General features: G+C 53.9%; 1 protein-coding gene across 2 annotated transcripts in view; it reads left to right on the forward strand.

The window, feature by feature from the left end:
- The first annotated feature begins 4,782 nt into the window (after positions 1 to 4,782).
- Positions 4,783 to 14,708, forward strand: part of CRHR2 (corticotropin releasing hormone receptor 2) — a 44,060-nt gene continuing 34,134 nt past the window's right edge. The window contains exons 1-2 of one of the 2 annotated variants that reach the window (XM_032643029.1): positions 4,783 to 4,875; positions 14,260 to 14,353. In XM_032643029.1, coding sequence (XP_032498920.1) covers positions 4,783 to 4,875; positions 14,260 to 14,353 — 187 coding nt within the window. The remainder of the gene's footprint in view (positions 4,876 to 14,259; positions 14,354 to 14,708) is intronic. The other variant, XM_032643030.1, reaches the window with a different exon arrangement.

Below are 14,708 nucleotides of genomic sequence, written 5' to 3' on the forward strand. Positions count from 1 at the left end.
AAATCAATGCCTATTCTTTCAGCAATGCTATAAAATTGTGTTCTGAAATTGCATCGCAAAAGCATACTTAGCAGTCTGGGGCTACATGGGTGTGACCACAGCTAAAATAAGGAGATAGCATCATAAACCTGGGGGACAAGATGTCATCTGGCCATAAAGGGGGGCATTCCCCCTCATCTGCCGTGGCAATGAGTCTGAGCAGTCTCAGTCCCAAATGAGAGATGGGGTCCATGTGATGGCCCTGCCAGGCGGGACAGGGAGTATGGCCAATGCCCCCTGCGTGGTGCAGCCCCTGCCTTTCCCTCAGACTCTGGACTGAGATGCCATCTTATCTCTTGCCCGGGCTGCTGCACCAGCCACTCTGCTTTCTCCTTAACTTCAGACTTGTGGCTCTAACGCAAGAACATCCTGCCGCCCAAGCAAGCATTCTAGATTGCAGATCCAACCCTGTCCCTCTTCCACTCAGAGACGCATGCAACCTGTGTCCCTAAGAACCCCAGTCCTCCAAAGTCACCCTTTCCTTTCATAACCACACACAATGACCTGACCGTTCCAGCCCATTAGACTTGCGGAAAGTCGGGCTCTCCCCAACAGTTCTGGTTTCCAGACATGGGGTGTCTTCCACTTTCCTGGTCACCTTTTACTCTAAATTCTACTCCTGTTCAATTCTTGATCCTTCTGTGTTGATCAGAATTCCTTGGGTGGTAAGCAACAGCGATACACTTCAAACTAGCTCAGGCATCAGTGAAGATTTATTGAGCGTCCCTTTCTGGGGGCAGAGGCAAAGTGGGTTTCTGGCTGGACTGGAATCAGAGCCTCAAAGGCTACCAGGATCCTCTCCCCTCCTCTTTTCTCTGCTCCCCTTTCCTTCAGCTTGGCTTTCCCCAGACAACAGTCAACAGCCAAGTCAACGGCTGTGCTTTGCATCTGTCAGTTTCTCCAAAAGAGGAATAGTCTTTCTCTTCGATGCAAAGTTTAAAAATCCCAGGGAAGGACTCTGACTGAGTCAGTTCAGGTCAGCCATCCACTCCTGTACCAACCAACTGTGCTCAGTAGGGTGAGGCCCTCTCCTTTGTCCAGCCTGGTTGATTTCATAGGCCAATCCAATCACGTGGCTGAATTAGAATGTGCACTGGGGAGGGTGAGGGCAGGGAGGGAGGAGAATCTTGCCCCCAAGGAGGCAAAAAGTGGTACTTGGAAGGCAAAACAATCTTAGATATTATAAGGGTTTATGGCCCTCCAAAGAACCACAGTACATAAATAGATATACAATACATCTATGGTATTAAAATTTCATAGTGGGGAGGGCAATTAGGAACAAAATATAAAAAGGGCTCCTTTTGGGTGGAGGGATGATAATGTAAAAAGAAAAAATGTTGAGAAACACCAGAGCAGAGGATGGAGCATTGCTCAGAAGGACAGGACAATTCTGGACGAAACAATGTGGAGCACCCTTCCCTCCTGCAGCTGCTGACCCCTCTCCAGCTCTATCCACGCACAGGCACCCATCCTCGCACAGGCACCCACCCAAGTGCCACTGACACAGGCTGTCATGTAGGATGGACTATTTCTGAAGATGGGGGGTAGCAGAGAATAATTACAGCCCCATCGCTAATGTTCACTGACTATTCACACCTCTGGGAAGCCCCTCCAGCCCATCCCTCCTCAGACCCAGCAGACTTTTTGTCCCCTCTTTCTCTCCAAGTCCCTGGGACAACCCTCAGCCCAGATCCCAGCCCTTCTACCCCTTCACTGACTTAGATGCCAAACTAGGCTAAATCCAGAATTTCCACTGCTTTATTTTACAAAGCAAACCACCCATCTCCCTTCTAGACCATCCTCAGTTTGCCTTTCATAACCAAAAAGGGCCATAGAGGCATTTTCATAAATAAAAAGGCTCCTCTGCTCCAGTCTGCCCTTAGGAAGAGAGAGCTTATAAATGACAATTTGTATTAGCCTTGTCCAGATCATAGCTGCCGGCAGGGTTTCTTCTGCCGCTAGCAGTCTCTGAAAGCAGAGAAAAGTTGTCCAGAGGACAGTTTAGGGGCTCAAAAGTTTTTGTATGTTTCTTATTGTCGTTGCTGTTTGTTTTTAACCCATTATATTTAGGAGGGCCAAGTCCAGACTCTCCTAAGCTTCTAGGCTCCCTTAGATTCCCAGAGGTGAGATGAGAATTCCCACACAGCGCTCATAAGGGAGGTGCTCCCGGGAGAGACTGGTAAGAGAGGGGCAAAGCAGGACAGAAAAGGGAAAGAAGACCCGCAGCAGTGAGATGCCTGGGAGCCCCAAGTTAATTACATCTGGAGTTGGTTCACCTCCAGGAAAAGGAGCGCTAACCAGTCAATGGCAAAGCATTGGGGGTTGGAAGATGTAAACCCCTGGGTTCCTGGGGATCAATCCCTACCTTGGTGCAAAATGCAGCTCTAGTTGTCCAAGAGATGCCCTCCTATGAACTTTCCAGGTTGGAGGAGGGCACCGTTTGGAAACACAAGGAAAGCCAGGGAAGTGCACACAGAATGTCCTACCAGGGAGGAATCAAGACTGAGCACCCATGTGCCTGCTCTGTAGACCCTCGTAGAACTAGAGCAGATCTAGCTTCCTTACAGCCTGTCCTTCACTGCCTGACCCTACACTGTCCCCACCCCAGCTAGACATCCAGCCCAGCCAGCTGTGCTTGCCCAGCTCCTTGCTCCTGTTCTCCCCAACTCCTCCATCTGAAGGAAAGATCTCTCCCTTCTCCAACTGTTTAAATCATTCAAGGAGCTCCTGTAGTGCCTTTCCCCCAGAGTCCCCCCACCCCCCCCCTCCCCGGCCCCGACTCCCTGAGCTGTCCCACACCTTGTACTATCCGACAGCTCCCATCACAGTTATTCAGGCCCAGATCTCACAGGGTCCACACCCCTTCCCTCTGCTGGCACTCTCTTCACAGGCAATGAGGCTGGCCTCAAGAGCCTCTGCTCTCTGTGTTACAGCACCCATTGTGATGGAGATGCTCCAGTAACACGTGCTGAAAACAACTGTTGAACCTCATAATGACTCATTAGCTCTGAGGCTACCCACCCTTCAATCAAAGTCCGACTGAGCGGTTATCTCCTACCAGGAGCCCTCTCTGATCAAGCCCATCTGACTGGGTCCAGTAAAGCTATATCCTGTCTCGGGGGTTTCTACCCTGTCACCTTCAGATGAATGGGGAGATCTGGTCAACTCTTCCTTTGATCTCCCCATATAAATGCCCCTGCACCACTGGAGCTAGGCTCTGGGCAACAGAGGAGAAAGGGAAGAACAAATAAAAAGAAGTGCCTCCCCTGCCTCCCAACCAAGCTGCGTGGAGGCCAGCCTCATCCAAGGGGCCATAAGAGAACAGTCCACATAGAGGAGAATCCAGGGGCTCAGATTTAGGCCCTGAGATTTCAGGGCAGGCCAATGTGGGAGCTGGTACAGTCAGGAAGGGCTGCCTGAAGGAAGCAGGTGGAGGAGAAGACCTGAGGGACAGAAAAGTATCCCAGGCAGAGACCAGAGGAAACAGAGTGTCTAAGTCTCTTGAACTTGGGCTGTACCCACCTCATCTGCACCCTCCAGGAAAAGCTCAGTGCCTCACTAATCACATTCCTCAAATGCTTTCCCCTCAGATCCTAATAACATTGGGATTGCTGCTTAAGCTTTTAAACGCTGTGTACCAGGCCCACCTGTTAGAACAGCTCCACAGCCTTCAGTGGTTCCCAGAATCCTCACCTCCTGAGCCCTGACCCAGCCCTAGGCTGGACCTGTCCCCATCTGAGACCAGCACTGCTCAGCCCTGCCTGATATCAGGATCCCTGTGAAATTTACTAAAATGTATCAATGCCTGGGCCCTGCCCCAGCCTGTATCATCAGAAGCTCTGGGTGGGGTCTGGCATTGCTGCATTTGTTGTCGTTGTTCCTTTGTTGTTGTTTTTGCTGTTGAATATATTTTTTTAGCATTTTATTTCAAATTTACAGAAAAGTTGGAAGAATGATCCAAAGTATACCCACATACTCTTTGCCCACATTTACCAATTATTTACATTTTACCTCACTTGTTTTATTGTTCTCTTTCTCTCTATATGTGTATTTGTATGTGTATGTGTGTGTGTATTTCTGAACCCTTTGAAAATAAGTTAGAGATATGGTATCCCTTTAGCCCTAAATATTACTCCCTAAGAACAAGAATTTTCTCTTACCTATGGATAGGGCAGTAATCAAAATCGAGAAGTTGAACACTGACACAGAACTATTATTTAATCTGGCCTCCACGTTCAAATTTCGATTGTCCCAGTGGGCAGTGGTGTGTGGTAAAAGCTCCCCAGACAATTAGAAGATGCCGGCAGGGCTGGGAAGCCTGGTGGGGATGAGAACCGCCCAGCCCACTCTGTGCTCTGGCCAAAACCACAAAGACCCTCGCCTCCCTTTCTCAATTCCTCTCTCCCCAGCGTGGGCAGCTACAGCCCTGGCAAAGGTGGCAGGCTGGTAAAAGGCATTAACCCCTTCTCTGCAGACTGGAAGCACAGTCTGGTCTCTCCGGCTGCCTGGGCAGAAGCTTCCGCCCAGCACCGCTATAAATAACCTGGAGGGGGCGGGCCGTGGGGCGGTGTCACTGCGGAGTGTGGAGAGGGGGGGAGAATACCCCCCCTTCCCGTGCCCAGGGCCATACCTTGGCCGCCTGGCGCGTTGGGGAGGGAGGGGCCCACACAGCTCTAGCCTGGGGCGGGGGAGGGGGGGACTGCTATGCTCTGAGGTGCGCTCGGGTCCGCAGCCGCTGAGGGCATGGGGGGTCCCGCGGGGCCCCCGCGCCTTCTCCACGCCCCGCACCCGCTGCTCTGCCTGCTCTGCCTCCTGCCGCCGCTGCTCAGAGTAAGTGCAGGGAGTGGTGGCGGGCGGGGAGGCGCGGGGTGGGGCGGCATCTGTTCGCAGGGTCGGGGCGCTCCGTGCTCTCCTGACTGCGAGGCGGTAGGGGGTCTCACTGCTCAGTTACTGGGCTCGGTTTCACTTAGCCCTGTTAGGAGTTGAATGGAGGAGGTCTTAGGGCTTGGTCGCCAGGATGGGGTTGGGGATCCCTGTGTCCGGTAATGGGATGGAGATGTCCTGCCTGGATGAGGGGGCAAGTGGAGGGGAGATGAAACTCTTCACACCAGCTAGGATGGGACCTGGAAGCCTTTGTGGATGATCAGAGCATTCTGGGGGACGCCCTAGTGTCTAAGACATGCCCTTCCTCGGGTCCAGAAATTTCCTGTCCCCTGTCCACTCTGTCACCTCCCCCATAGATCCCGCTGCATCTCCCCTGCAGGAGCCTCAAGTCCCTTCCTCACCCCATCCCAGTTCTGGCCCTTCCCCACAAGGGACCCCCAGAAAGCTGTCCCCTGTCTCCTGCAGCCCGGTCCCCACGCTTGTCTCAGTGCCTGAAACCAGGCAGCCCTCAGTATCAAATGAGCAATGGGGCAGAGGGGCCACTTGGGGGAACCAGCCTTGCCAGGGGTTTCTCAAAGCTGTGGGTGTGCCCACTGGCCAGAGTCATGGTCTGCAGGTAGGAGCCGAGGGTGACGGGATGGAGAGGAGCTGTACAGAAAGAACTGAAGAAGTGGGGGTGAGGCTAGGAGGGGGTGATTTCCAGAAACAGATGTTGGAGGAATCTACCTCTTACCCTCTCCCCATTTTACAGATGGGGAAACTGAGGCTCGGAGAGGAAGGGTGACCTGTCCTAGGCCGCACTTTTCATGAAGAGGCAAGACACTAAAAGATTTCAGAGGCCATGCAGTGCAAGGGACAGAGCCAGGCTGGAGGTCAGGAGGCCTGGCCCCATCCGCATATGTACACAGAGGACTCCTTCGTTCAACACTCATTCAACAGATGGGTAATGAGCGTCCACTGTCTGTGGCAAAGTGGCTTTGCAGACAGACCTGATCAAATCCCTGCTTTGCGGCTTAGTGTGTGACCTTGGACAGGCTACTCAAATTTCCCCAGCCTCAGTTTCCTCCTGGGTAAAATGAGGATGATTTTGGTGCTTACTGAATAGGGTTGTCATGAGGAATAGTTGAGACAGTACAGGTAAAGCTCTGAGCACCATGCCTGGCACAGAGTAAGCAGAGATGAAGGCACTAGGGGCCCTGCCCTCCCAGGGGATCTGGTCAGGTGGAGGAGAGGAGTGGGCACCATGCTGAGGTGTGGTCAGTGCCCCGATGGGCAGATGGCCCCTAGACCTGCCAGGTCCTTTTAAGGACATTGCAGGGATGGGTGGAGGCTGTGGAGTGGGTTCACTACCACCCCCTCCTGCCCACCTCCCACTCCCGATGTCTTGGGCTCTGAGCTCTTTCTGCCCCCTGGCACTTGTTCTGGGGATAGGTGCCTTCAAGACAGTTGGTGTTAGGGCCAGGGTGGCCCCTCAGCCGTCCCCCATGGGGGCCATGATGCCAACCGCCCAAGCTGGTTAGACGGAGAGGGTTTCTGGTTGCTGCCCCAGAGCCCGGCCAGGTTGAGGGGTCTGTGGGAGGGTACCCTGGGTCCCGGGGATGTCAGAACTGGCAACCTCAGAGACAACAGTCTGCTTTCCCTGTAGAGTCAGCCCAGGCCCTGCCCCTAGCTCCCCGGATGGCCCAAGACTAGAGACTAGTTACTCACCCAAAGTTACTCAGCACGTAACCAGCTAGAGAGGACCGTGGTCTCTCTAGCCCCAAAGCACAGGCTTCCTTGCTTTGGGTCTTCATGGTAATGGGATTTATTTCTGGGTCCTCGTCCAACTATTCTGAGATTTCTGCTCTCTATGAAAAGAGAGTAAGTGACCTGGAGCTGGTGGTGGGGAAGGAAGGCGATCCAGGAGGGTCTGGCCTCCAGCCCTCTCATTTATTCAATAATACTTGATTCAGTCAGTATTTAAGGAGGATCATGCATGGTAAAGACATAAGGGTGAAAACAGCAGCCCATGGCCCCTGCCCTATGAAGTTGATAGCCTAAAGAAGCCGCTGGCCGAAGAAAACAACGGCTAAGAATTAAGTGTGTATTTACAAACTCTGGTCATGGGAACTGAGAACAAGTGTGTGCAGGTATAAGGGCCTCTGCCAGGATTGGGAGGAAGTCTGGCGGGAGGTGGGCAGGATGGCAGGGACGGAGATGGGGTGGTCCTAGAGGGAGTCTGAGGGAAGAGCACGCTGGGAGGAAGGCTCTAGAGTCCCAACCCTGAGAAGAGATGGTGCGAGGCTCCAGGGGGCATGGTGGGTCCGGGTGGGATCTGATTTCTATCCCAAGGGAGTTCAGGGCTCGCTAAGCTGGGGAGGGGCCTGATCTAAAGTGCAGTTGTGAACATTCCAGCTGGTGGTTGAGTGGGGAGGACACCCTGGGTCAGCCCGCACTGCAGGAGCCCAGCCTTGACCCTGGTGCTACCAGCTGCCCTCCGAGGCCTTTGAGAAGCTACTTTGGGAAGCAGTGCCGAAATCATGCAGGCTTCTTGGGCACCGGGTGCCATGCTAAACCCTTTACTAAAACACTGGGAAGGTTGGGACAGTTATTTACAGACGGAAATGCAGGTTGGGTAAGGCTAACAAATATGGCTGCTGGATTCCAAACCCCTTGATTCTAACCTTGCCTCCCCCTCTGTGAAGACCCCAAGAAGTCTTGTCTGGGTCCATCCCCTCAGACCTTTGAGCAACAAGGTGCTCCCCACCAGGGCCTTAGAACAGCACTTCTGTGGTCTCTTGCCCCAGGTTCTTGCTTCTGGTGGGGCTGTCTGTCCTGAGAAGGCTCAACAAAGAGGGAAGGCCCAAATTCCAGAAGCCTGGATCCCCGCTAACCTACACAGCTCTCCCCAAGACCAAGGCCAGGGCCCTGCACACACACCCAGGGTCTGTGGAGGGTTGGGGGCAGGGGACTCAAGGGCCATTTACCAGAAGCTAATTCATCTAATAACTCTTTCCCCCCAATTCAGCTACTCTATGAGTGTTTTCTAACCTAATCAGCTAATTTAGTCTCTCTGTTTTTGCCATTTTGTTGATGTTTTAGTATTTTTTTAAAAAAACCAAGTTTGTCTGCCTATTTAATTTCCTATTCCTAGTAAGTCTCAGATTTGCAGCCCTTTATGAATTATGGGACTATTCTGTATTCTCTTAGCTATCATTTTCTACTTTATCTAATTTTAAGCATTTTTAGGACTCCTCAGTCAGTCATAAGTCACTTTACTCAAAATTCTAATTTTTTAAGATATCATTTCAAATCTGCCAGAGGGAGGGATATATTATCCAATAAGCTTGTTTTGTTCATTCTGTTCAGTATTCTGTTTAGACCACAGGCTTACCACATGCTTGGTACTGTTCTAAGCTCTGACACACATTACCTGTTTTAAGCTTCACAACCATCCTAAGGCATAAGACCATCAATATCCCCATTTGACAGATGAAGAAGCTAAGGCAAGGTCATGTGCCCAAGGTCACTCATCTGGTAGTAGCAGGGCCAGGATTCAAACCAGGCAGCCTGACTCCACACTCCCTTCCCTTCACGAAAGTGTAAGACACTCAGATGCCAAAACAAATCAGAAAGAGGTGAGTTTTAGGCAAACTGGATATTAGATGAGTTGATCATTAAGGAGATAATTTTAGGCCTAGTGACCTGTTGTAGGACCTCTTGCAGGCCAGCTCCTGCCTTCCCTACCCCCTTGCTCCCTCAGACATCTGTATGCAGGACTCAGGGCTTGGCACAGGTCAGAGAAGAGGGACAGAGGCTAGAGGGAGCCACAGGCTTTCAGAGATGAGAGAGAACACATGCCAAGGAAAGACCTGGAAGTTTCTCCAGGCAAGTTGGTGGCTGGATTCAGACTAGATGGGAGAGTGGGACATCTTAGAAAGAGGGACCTGCTGGAACACTCAGGGTAGGGAGAGCCCTACGGAAAGCTGCTTCGGGCTCTTGGGGCCCTCACTCAAGGTCCCAGCAGCTAATAAGTTAGAACTGAGCAGCTAAAAAGTCTCCCCTGCCCAGTTCTGGGAAGATCCCACATGCCGCAGAGCGGCTGGGCCCGTGAGCCATGGCCGCTGAGCCTGTGCATCCGGGGGCTGTGCTCCGCAACAGGAGAGGCCACAACAGTGAGAGGCCTGCGTACGGCAAAAAAAAAAAAAAAAAAAAAAAAAAAAAACTGAAAAATAAAAAGTCTCCCCTTCCAGGAAGCCTGCTCAGATACTCCAGAAAACAATTACCTACTTCCTTCATCTGACTGCCAGTCCCTCACCCTCTGCCTCAGCCTGCCGCAGCTCCAGTACTGTCTGGCCTGTGTCTGCTCAGGGCCCAGAATCTGCCTCCTCACGCCCCGTTCCCCCCCTTTCCTCCCTCTCTTCTGCCCCTCCTTCCCTCCTCCCCATACCCTGTCTTCAGTGTCCCCATCTCTTCCTCCTTCCCCCGGGTAGGGCCTGAGTTTCTCCTTCCTCTGTTCCTAGCTCAGGCTCAGTGAGACCAGTGAATGAAAGAAAACACTGGGGAGGAACCCTGCCCCCTCCAGAGGAGTCCTCTCTGACCTTGGGCAGAGAGGGAGAAGGCAGGGAGGGAGCTCACCCCGTTCCTGTCCAGTACTGGCAGCCTGGCTGCAGGACCTGTGGTCCCAACTCTCCCAGGCTTAGACCAGCAGCTAAATTTAGAGGAAGCTTTGTCGCCAATCCAGGAGGGAGCACGAGGCTGGGCCAGACCCCCGGCTCCAGGGAGGTGGCACCTTTGAGGCTCGCCTGGCGCCTGGGCCCCAGGTTCTGCCTGGACAGGGCCCAAGGTGGAGGAAGAGCAGCTGGCTCTCTTTTCTTGGCTCCCCTGCCAGGGCCTCTCCCTTGCCCTGTATAAGGGAGGGCTTCCAACTCCAGGCACACAGAGGCTGGACCCGGGCCGTCCTCAGAGGGAAAATTCAGAAAGAAGGCTACCTGACAAGCAGGAAAAGCCCAGAACTGAGTTCCCAGAATTGGGGGTAGGGGTGCAGCTCTCTCTGGCTGAGGGGACCATGGTCTCATCCAAATAAACATTTATTGAGCACCTGCTACATGCCAGGCTCTGGACTGGGAACTGGGCACCCAGATGTGAAGCAGACAGATATGGGCCCTGAGCTCCAGCAGCCTGTAGCCTCATGGGGCGGGGCTGTGGGGGGGCAGCTCTCTGCCCCTATGACAGCCAAGAGCTGATCAGAAGTCCAAAGTGTCCCCCACAAAAGAGAGATAATGGGGTCTTCAGGTGGCTCAGAGTCAGTTCTAGAAGCCAGACTTCTTGTCTCCCTTGAGCAAGGCCCTGCCGGGCTGGCTGGGTCTCCCTCCCCTCCTCCCATGACCTAGCTCTCTGCCCACAGGCTCCCACTCCACTGGTGAGAGCTGCTTCTGACTCACCTTTTTTTGGAGCTGGGGTCCTCCCAGCATCTGCAGACCACAGGCTTTCACCCCCTCACACAGGACCAGCTCTTCAGTGTGTATCTGACCAACTTGTGACCTACCAGACTGTCTGAACAGTCCTGCCTTAGCCCCTTACCCGCTGTGTGGCCTTGGGAGGTGACTTTGCTTCTCTGGGACTCAGTTTCCTGACCTGTAAAATGGGGTCATTCACAGCCACCTCAGAGGCTGTTGTGAGGATTAAATGGGCTGCCCTGAAGCATTTAGAGCTGTGTCTAGCACATAGTAAATGCTGACTTCACATCCAAGAAGCCTCTTTCCCACCCTCTGTCCTCTTAATAGCATCCCCAAACCAGAGGCTTGCTGCTTCTTGAGCAGGCCCTGTGCTTCCCTGCCTCTGAGCCTTTGCTCGCTCAGCTCCTGCCCCTGGAATTTCTTTCTGCTCTTCTTACCCTTCATCCTACCTTGGACCAAGTCCTTCCATCCTCTTGGACTCAGCTTCCATGCGCAGTTTTCTCACCCAGCATCCACTGAGCACTGCTGAGCAGTGAGCCTGGTGAGCGAGGTGAAGGTGCGTCTTCAGGGGCCACTGTACACGGGAGGGGTGTTGAGGGCTGAGAGGGGGAGCCCTGCTGGCTGCAGAGCTTGGAAGGCAGAACATGGGGTTTCTAAGAGGATTTTCTAAAGGAGAAGGGCTTGAACTGCACTGTGGGACTCTCCCAAATGAGGTTTGAGCCCCCCATTACTGAGCTCCCTAACTGTACCCCTCCTAAAGTCCTTGACAAGGGCCACCATGTAACACGTATCTTCTATGTAGCAGCTCTTGACAGTCAGTAATTTGTTTAATGCACACCAAAGCCCCATGGGGTTTATATTATCCCCATTTTAAAGACGGAGGCCAAGGCTCAAAAAAGTTAAGTAACTTGGCCAAGGCCACAGAGCTGAGAAGCAACATCCCCAGAGCCCTGAACATGGGCATGTTTGCAGTCTGCTGCCTCTGAGAGCTCATCACCCAGGCCTTGAGGGTAATTATTCATGGCTGTGTCTCTGCTTTCCCTGGCCCACTGTGGGCTTTCTGGGGGCACCGGTCTCTCCTTCCTCCTCCCTGCCCGCCCCTCCCCCACCTACCCACCACCGTTAGCAGCAGCGGCTCTGTCCAAAATGGGCACCTCCAGGGTATGTTGCAGGTCTGAACTGAGTCAAATCCACCCGACCAGCCCCCTTGAAGAGAATGAACATCTTTGGCTTTGCCAGCTTATTCGACCAGTGGAGAGAAGGAGTTGGAGATGGAGCCCAGACTTGGGAATTATTCCACAATCACTTCTGATCTGCTCGCCCATTCTGCCCAGGCTTGAACAGCACACATCAATACTGAGCACGGCAGCCAGTGCCCCCTGCTTTGCTCAGCAAGAAGACTCGGCCACGGCCTCAGATGACAGTGACTGATACAAGGACAGCCCCACAGTGCCTGAGTCCTGGCAGAAGATGCCCGGCCGCCCCTGTCCATGAGCTCGGAGCCAAGTGTTCAGACCCTCCCGAAGTTGAGCATGAGATGCCTGAGTGATGGGGCCACAGTGTGGCCGCTGGGGGCTTTGAGAAAAGGAGCTTGCATCTAAGATACAGAATCTGGTTGGTCAGAGTCCGCCATCAACACCACACGCCTCTGCACTGAGCATTGCCTCTACCATGACTTCCAGAGGCTGGTGGCTCACTAGGAACTCAGCCCTCCCCACTGCCCCCGGAGAGAGCGTACTAGCTGCTTCTCAAACGAAGAGAAGGGGGATGGGAACGGGCGTTGGGTTAGGCTTAGGGCCCACACTCCCCCCTGACCCAGCTGAGGGTGGGGCATCAGGACCCAGAGTGTCCCCTCCCCAGCCCACCTCACCCCTGGCAGGTGGCTCTCTGGATAGCCAGGCCTTCATGATCCCAAGAAGCTGATGCTGGGGAGCTCCTGGCAGCCCTGGGATATGTGAACAGCAAGACCATGGCCCCCAGTGTCTGTCCTGCAGGCCAAGCGGCCAGAGCTCCCGGCTGATGGCTCGGGAAGCCCCTCACAGCGGCCAGACACACACACACTCCATGCACCGTACACATACTACTCTCACACCCTACACACCCCGCACAGACATATACACACCCTGCACACATACGCCTTGCACACACACGAGTCTCACACACAGCACCTCTGCTTCCCAGCGCTTCCTCCTGCCTCCAGCCCTGCGGAGACAGTTGGCAGAACCCAGGTGCAGTGAGTACCTGTAAGTGGCGGCTGTGCCATCCTCGGCTCTCCCACCTGACCGAGCGGGGTCATTAATTAGGGGCTCCAGGTCGGCGTGGTGAGGCTGTGCATGCAGCCTCCAGCCCCAGCACAGGAAATGGACTGAGCCCGACGTGGGGAACGTGATGTTTGAGGGCTGTCGGGCTCTGGTCCTGGGGACATCCTGGGGCAAACATTGACCCAGCTGCCAGGGTGGAAATATCTGACAGGCAGGAGAAAGGGGAGGGGCTGCCCACTAGTGGGGCAGTGCCTTCCAGAATCCCAGGATCAGGAATATTGGTGTTGGGGGGACGTGCAAAAGTCATCTTACGGGACTTTCCTGTTGGCGCAGTGGTTAAGACTGCGCTCCCAATGCAGGAGGCGGGGGTTCGATCCCTGGTCAGGGAACTAGATCCCACATGCATGCTGCAACTAAGTAAGCCTGCCTGTTGCAACTAAGACCTGGTGCAACCAAATAAAAAAAAAAAAAGAAAAGTCATCTTGCATACACATGTGCAAGTGCACGTGCGAACACGCCATGGCCACAAGGTAAGAGAAGTGGTGGTCTTGGCAAGAGTGGGAGACAAGGGTTAGAATTTTAGAGGGCATTGCTTTTGTTCAGTTTCACACCATGCGCTTCCCAGCCTCTCTGCCTCTGAACGTGTTTTGCTCTCTATCTAGGATGCCTTTCCCGGCCCCACCCTTATCAGCTGGGCAAACTCCTACTCCACCTTCAAAGCCCACATCAGCATGACCCCCTCTGTGATGCTACCTTATTCCTTCTCAGCAAATTGTAGACGCTGTAACAAGTTGATTACCCATCCATCTTTTCCTCCAGAAGATGGTCCCCTGAAGGGCAGAGATAACCACATCTACTTTGTCCCTCTATATCCAGCATCCCCTCATGATTTTTTCAGGAGATGGGATCCTAGATGGTTTCTGTCTTTTGGATGGAATTGCCGTTGTTGCAACAATCACGTTTGTTCCCTGGCAAGTGCTCACATTGGCACAGTGGTTCCTCCCTTTTCCCCTACTCATCCGTCTGGTTGCCCCCAAAGTGCCACCTCTTCCAGGAAGCCTCCCCTGTCTTCCCAAGTCCAAGTTAGGAGTCCCGTGTGTTAACATTTGTAACTGCCTGTTTACCTGTGTGACAGGGAAACAAAGTCAAATCATCCACTCTTCTCCCCTCTCTTCTGCACCTTCCAAGTCTAGGGGATCCCTACCTGGCCTGGGACTACCCTGAGGACACCATGTCTCCCAGCCAGGGCCTGACACGCAGTAGACACAGTACGAATGTTTGCTGGGGAAACGAAGGGCTGGCGGACACCCCCACCCCAGCTTTGCTGACAGAAGGACACAGGGCACATCCCATCTGGAAGAAGAGACCTTTGGGGGCCAAGGGATGGACAGAGCATTAGTCTTTCCTTGGGAGCCAAGATGCACTAGTCCACTTCTAAGGCCTTTTCAGGGTTCCAGGTCTGTCCAGGCTGTTGTTCTGCTGTGTGGCCTTGGGCATTTCCCTCCTCTGTTTTCTCCTCTGTACAGTAGAGGGGTAAGGGATGAGTGACAGGACAAGGCGGCGTGGGGTGGGGGACAGGCAGACATGTGCTGTTACTGTCTAGCCAGGGCCTGACCCTCATTTCTCCTGTCCTCTAGGCGGCCGGGCCCAGCCAGGCACCCAGAGACCAGCCCGTGTGGATGCTACTGGAACAGTACTGCCACGCAATCATGACCCTCACCAACCTCTCAGGTATGCCAGCCCCTGCCACCACCGGCGGCAGACCCCGGAAGCTGGGGGTGGGCCCAGGGCCTGGGGGAGAAGCGGGCTCTCCCGGGTCAGCCCCAGCTCAGCAGGTGGGGAAGGGTGACTGGCTTCCAGGCCCGGGCCTTGTGTCTGTCCTTGGGCAGCCCCTTCCCCTCTGGGGCTCAGGTCCTTCACCGATGATGAAGAACTTGGCTGGGAGTCGTCCTCCAGCTCCCGGCTCCCTCCGTCTACACCCAAGGAAGCTGGCTGGCCTGGCATTCAGGTGCCTGAGGAGGGGGCACCTCACTGCTCTCAAACTCCGGCAAGACCGGCAGAAGGTGTAAAACACATTCTCCCGTTG

The sequence above is a fragment of the Phocoena sinus genome, chromosome 9 (assembly GCF_008692025.1).
Source record: "Phocoena sinus isolate mPhoSin1 chromosome 9, mPhoSin1.pri, whole genome shotgun sequence".
NCBI classification, from domain to species: Eukaryota; Metazoa; Chordata; class Mammalia; order Artiodactyla; family Phocoenidae; genus Phocoena; species Phocoena sinus.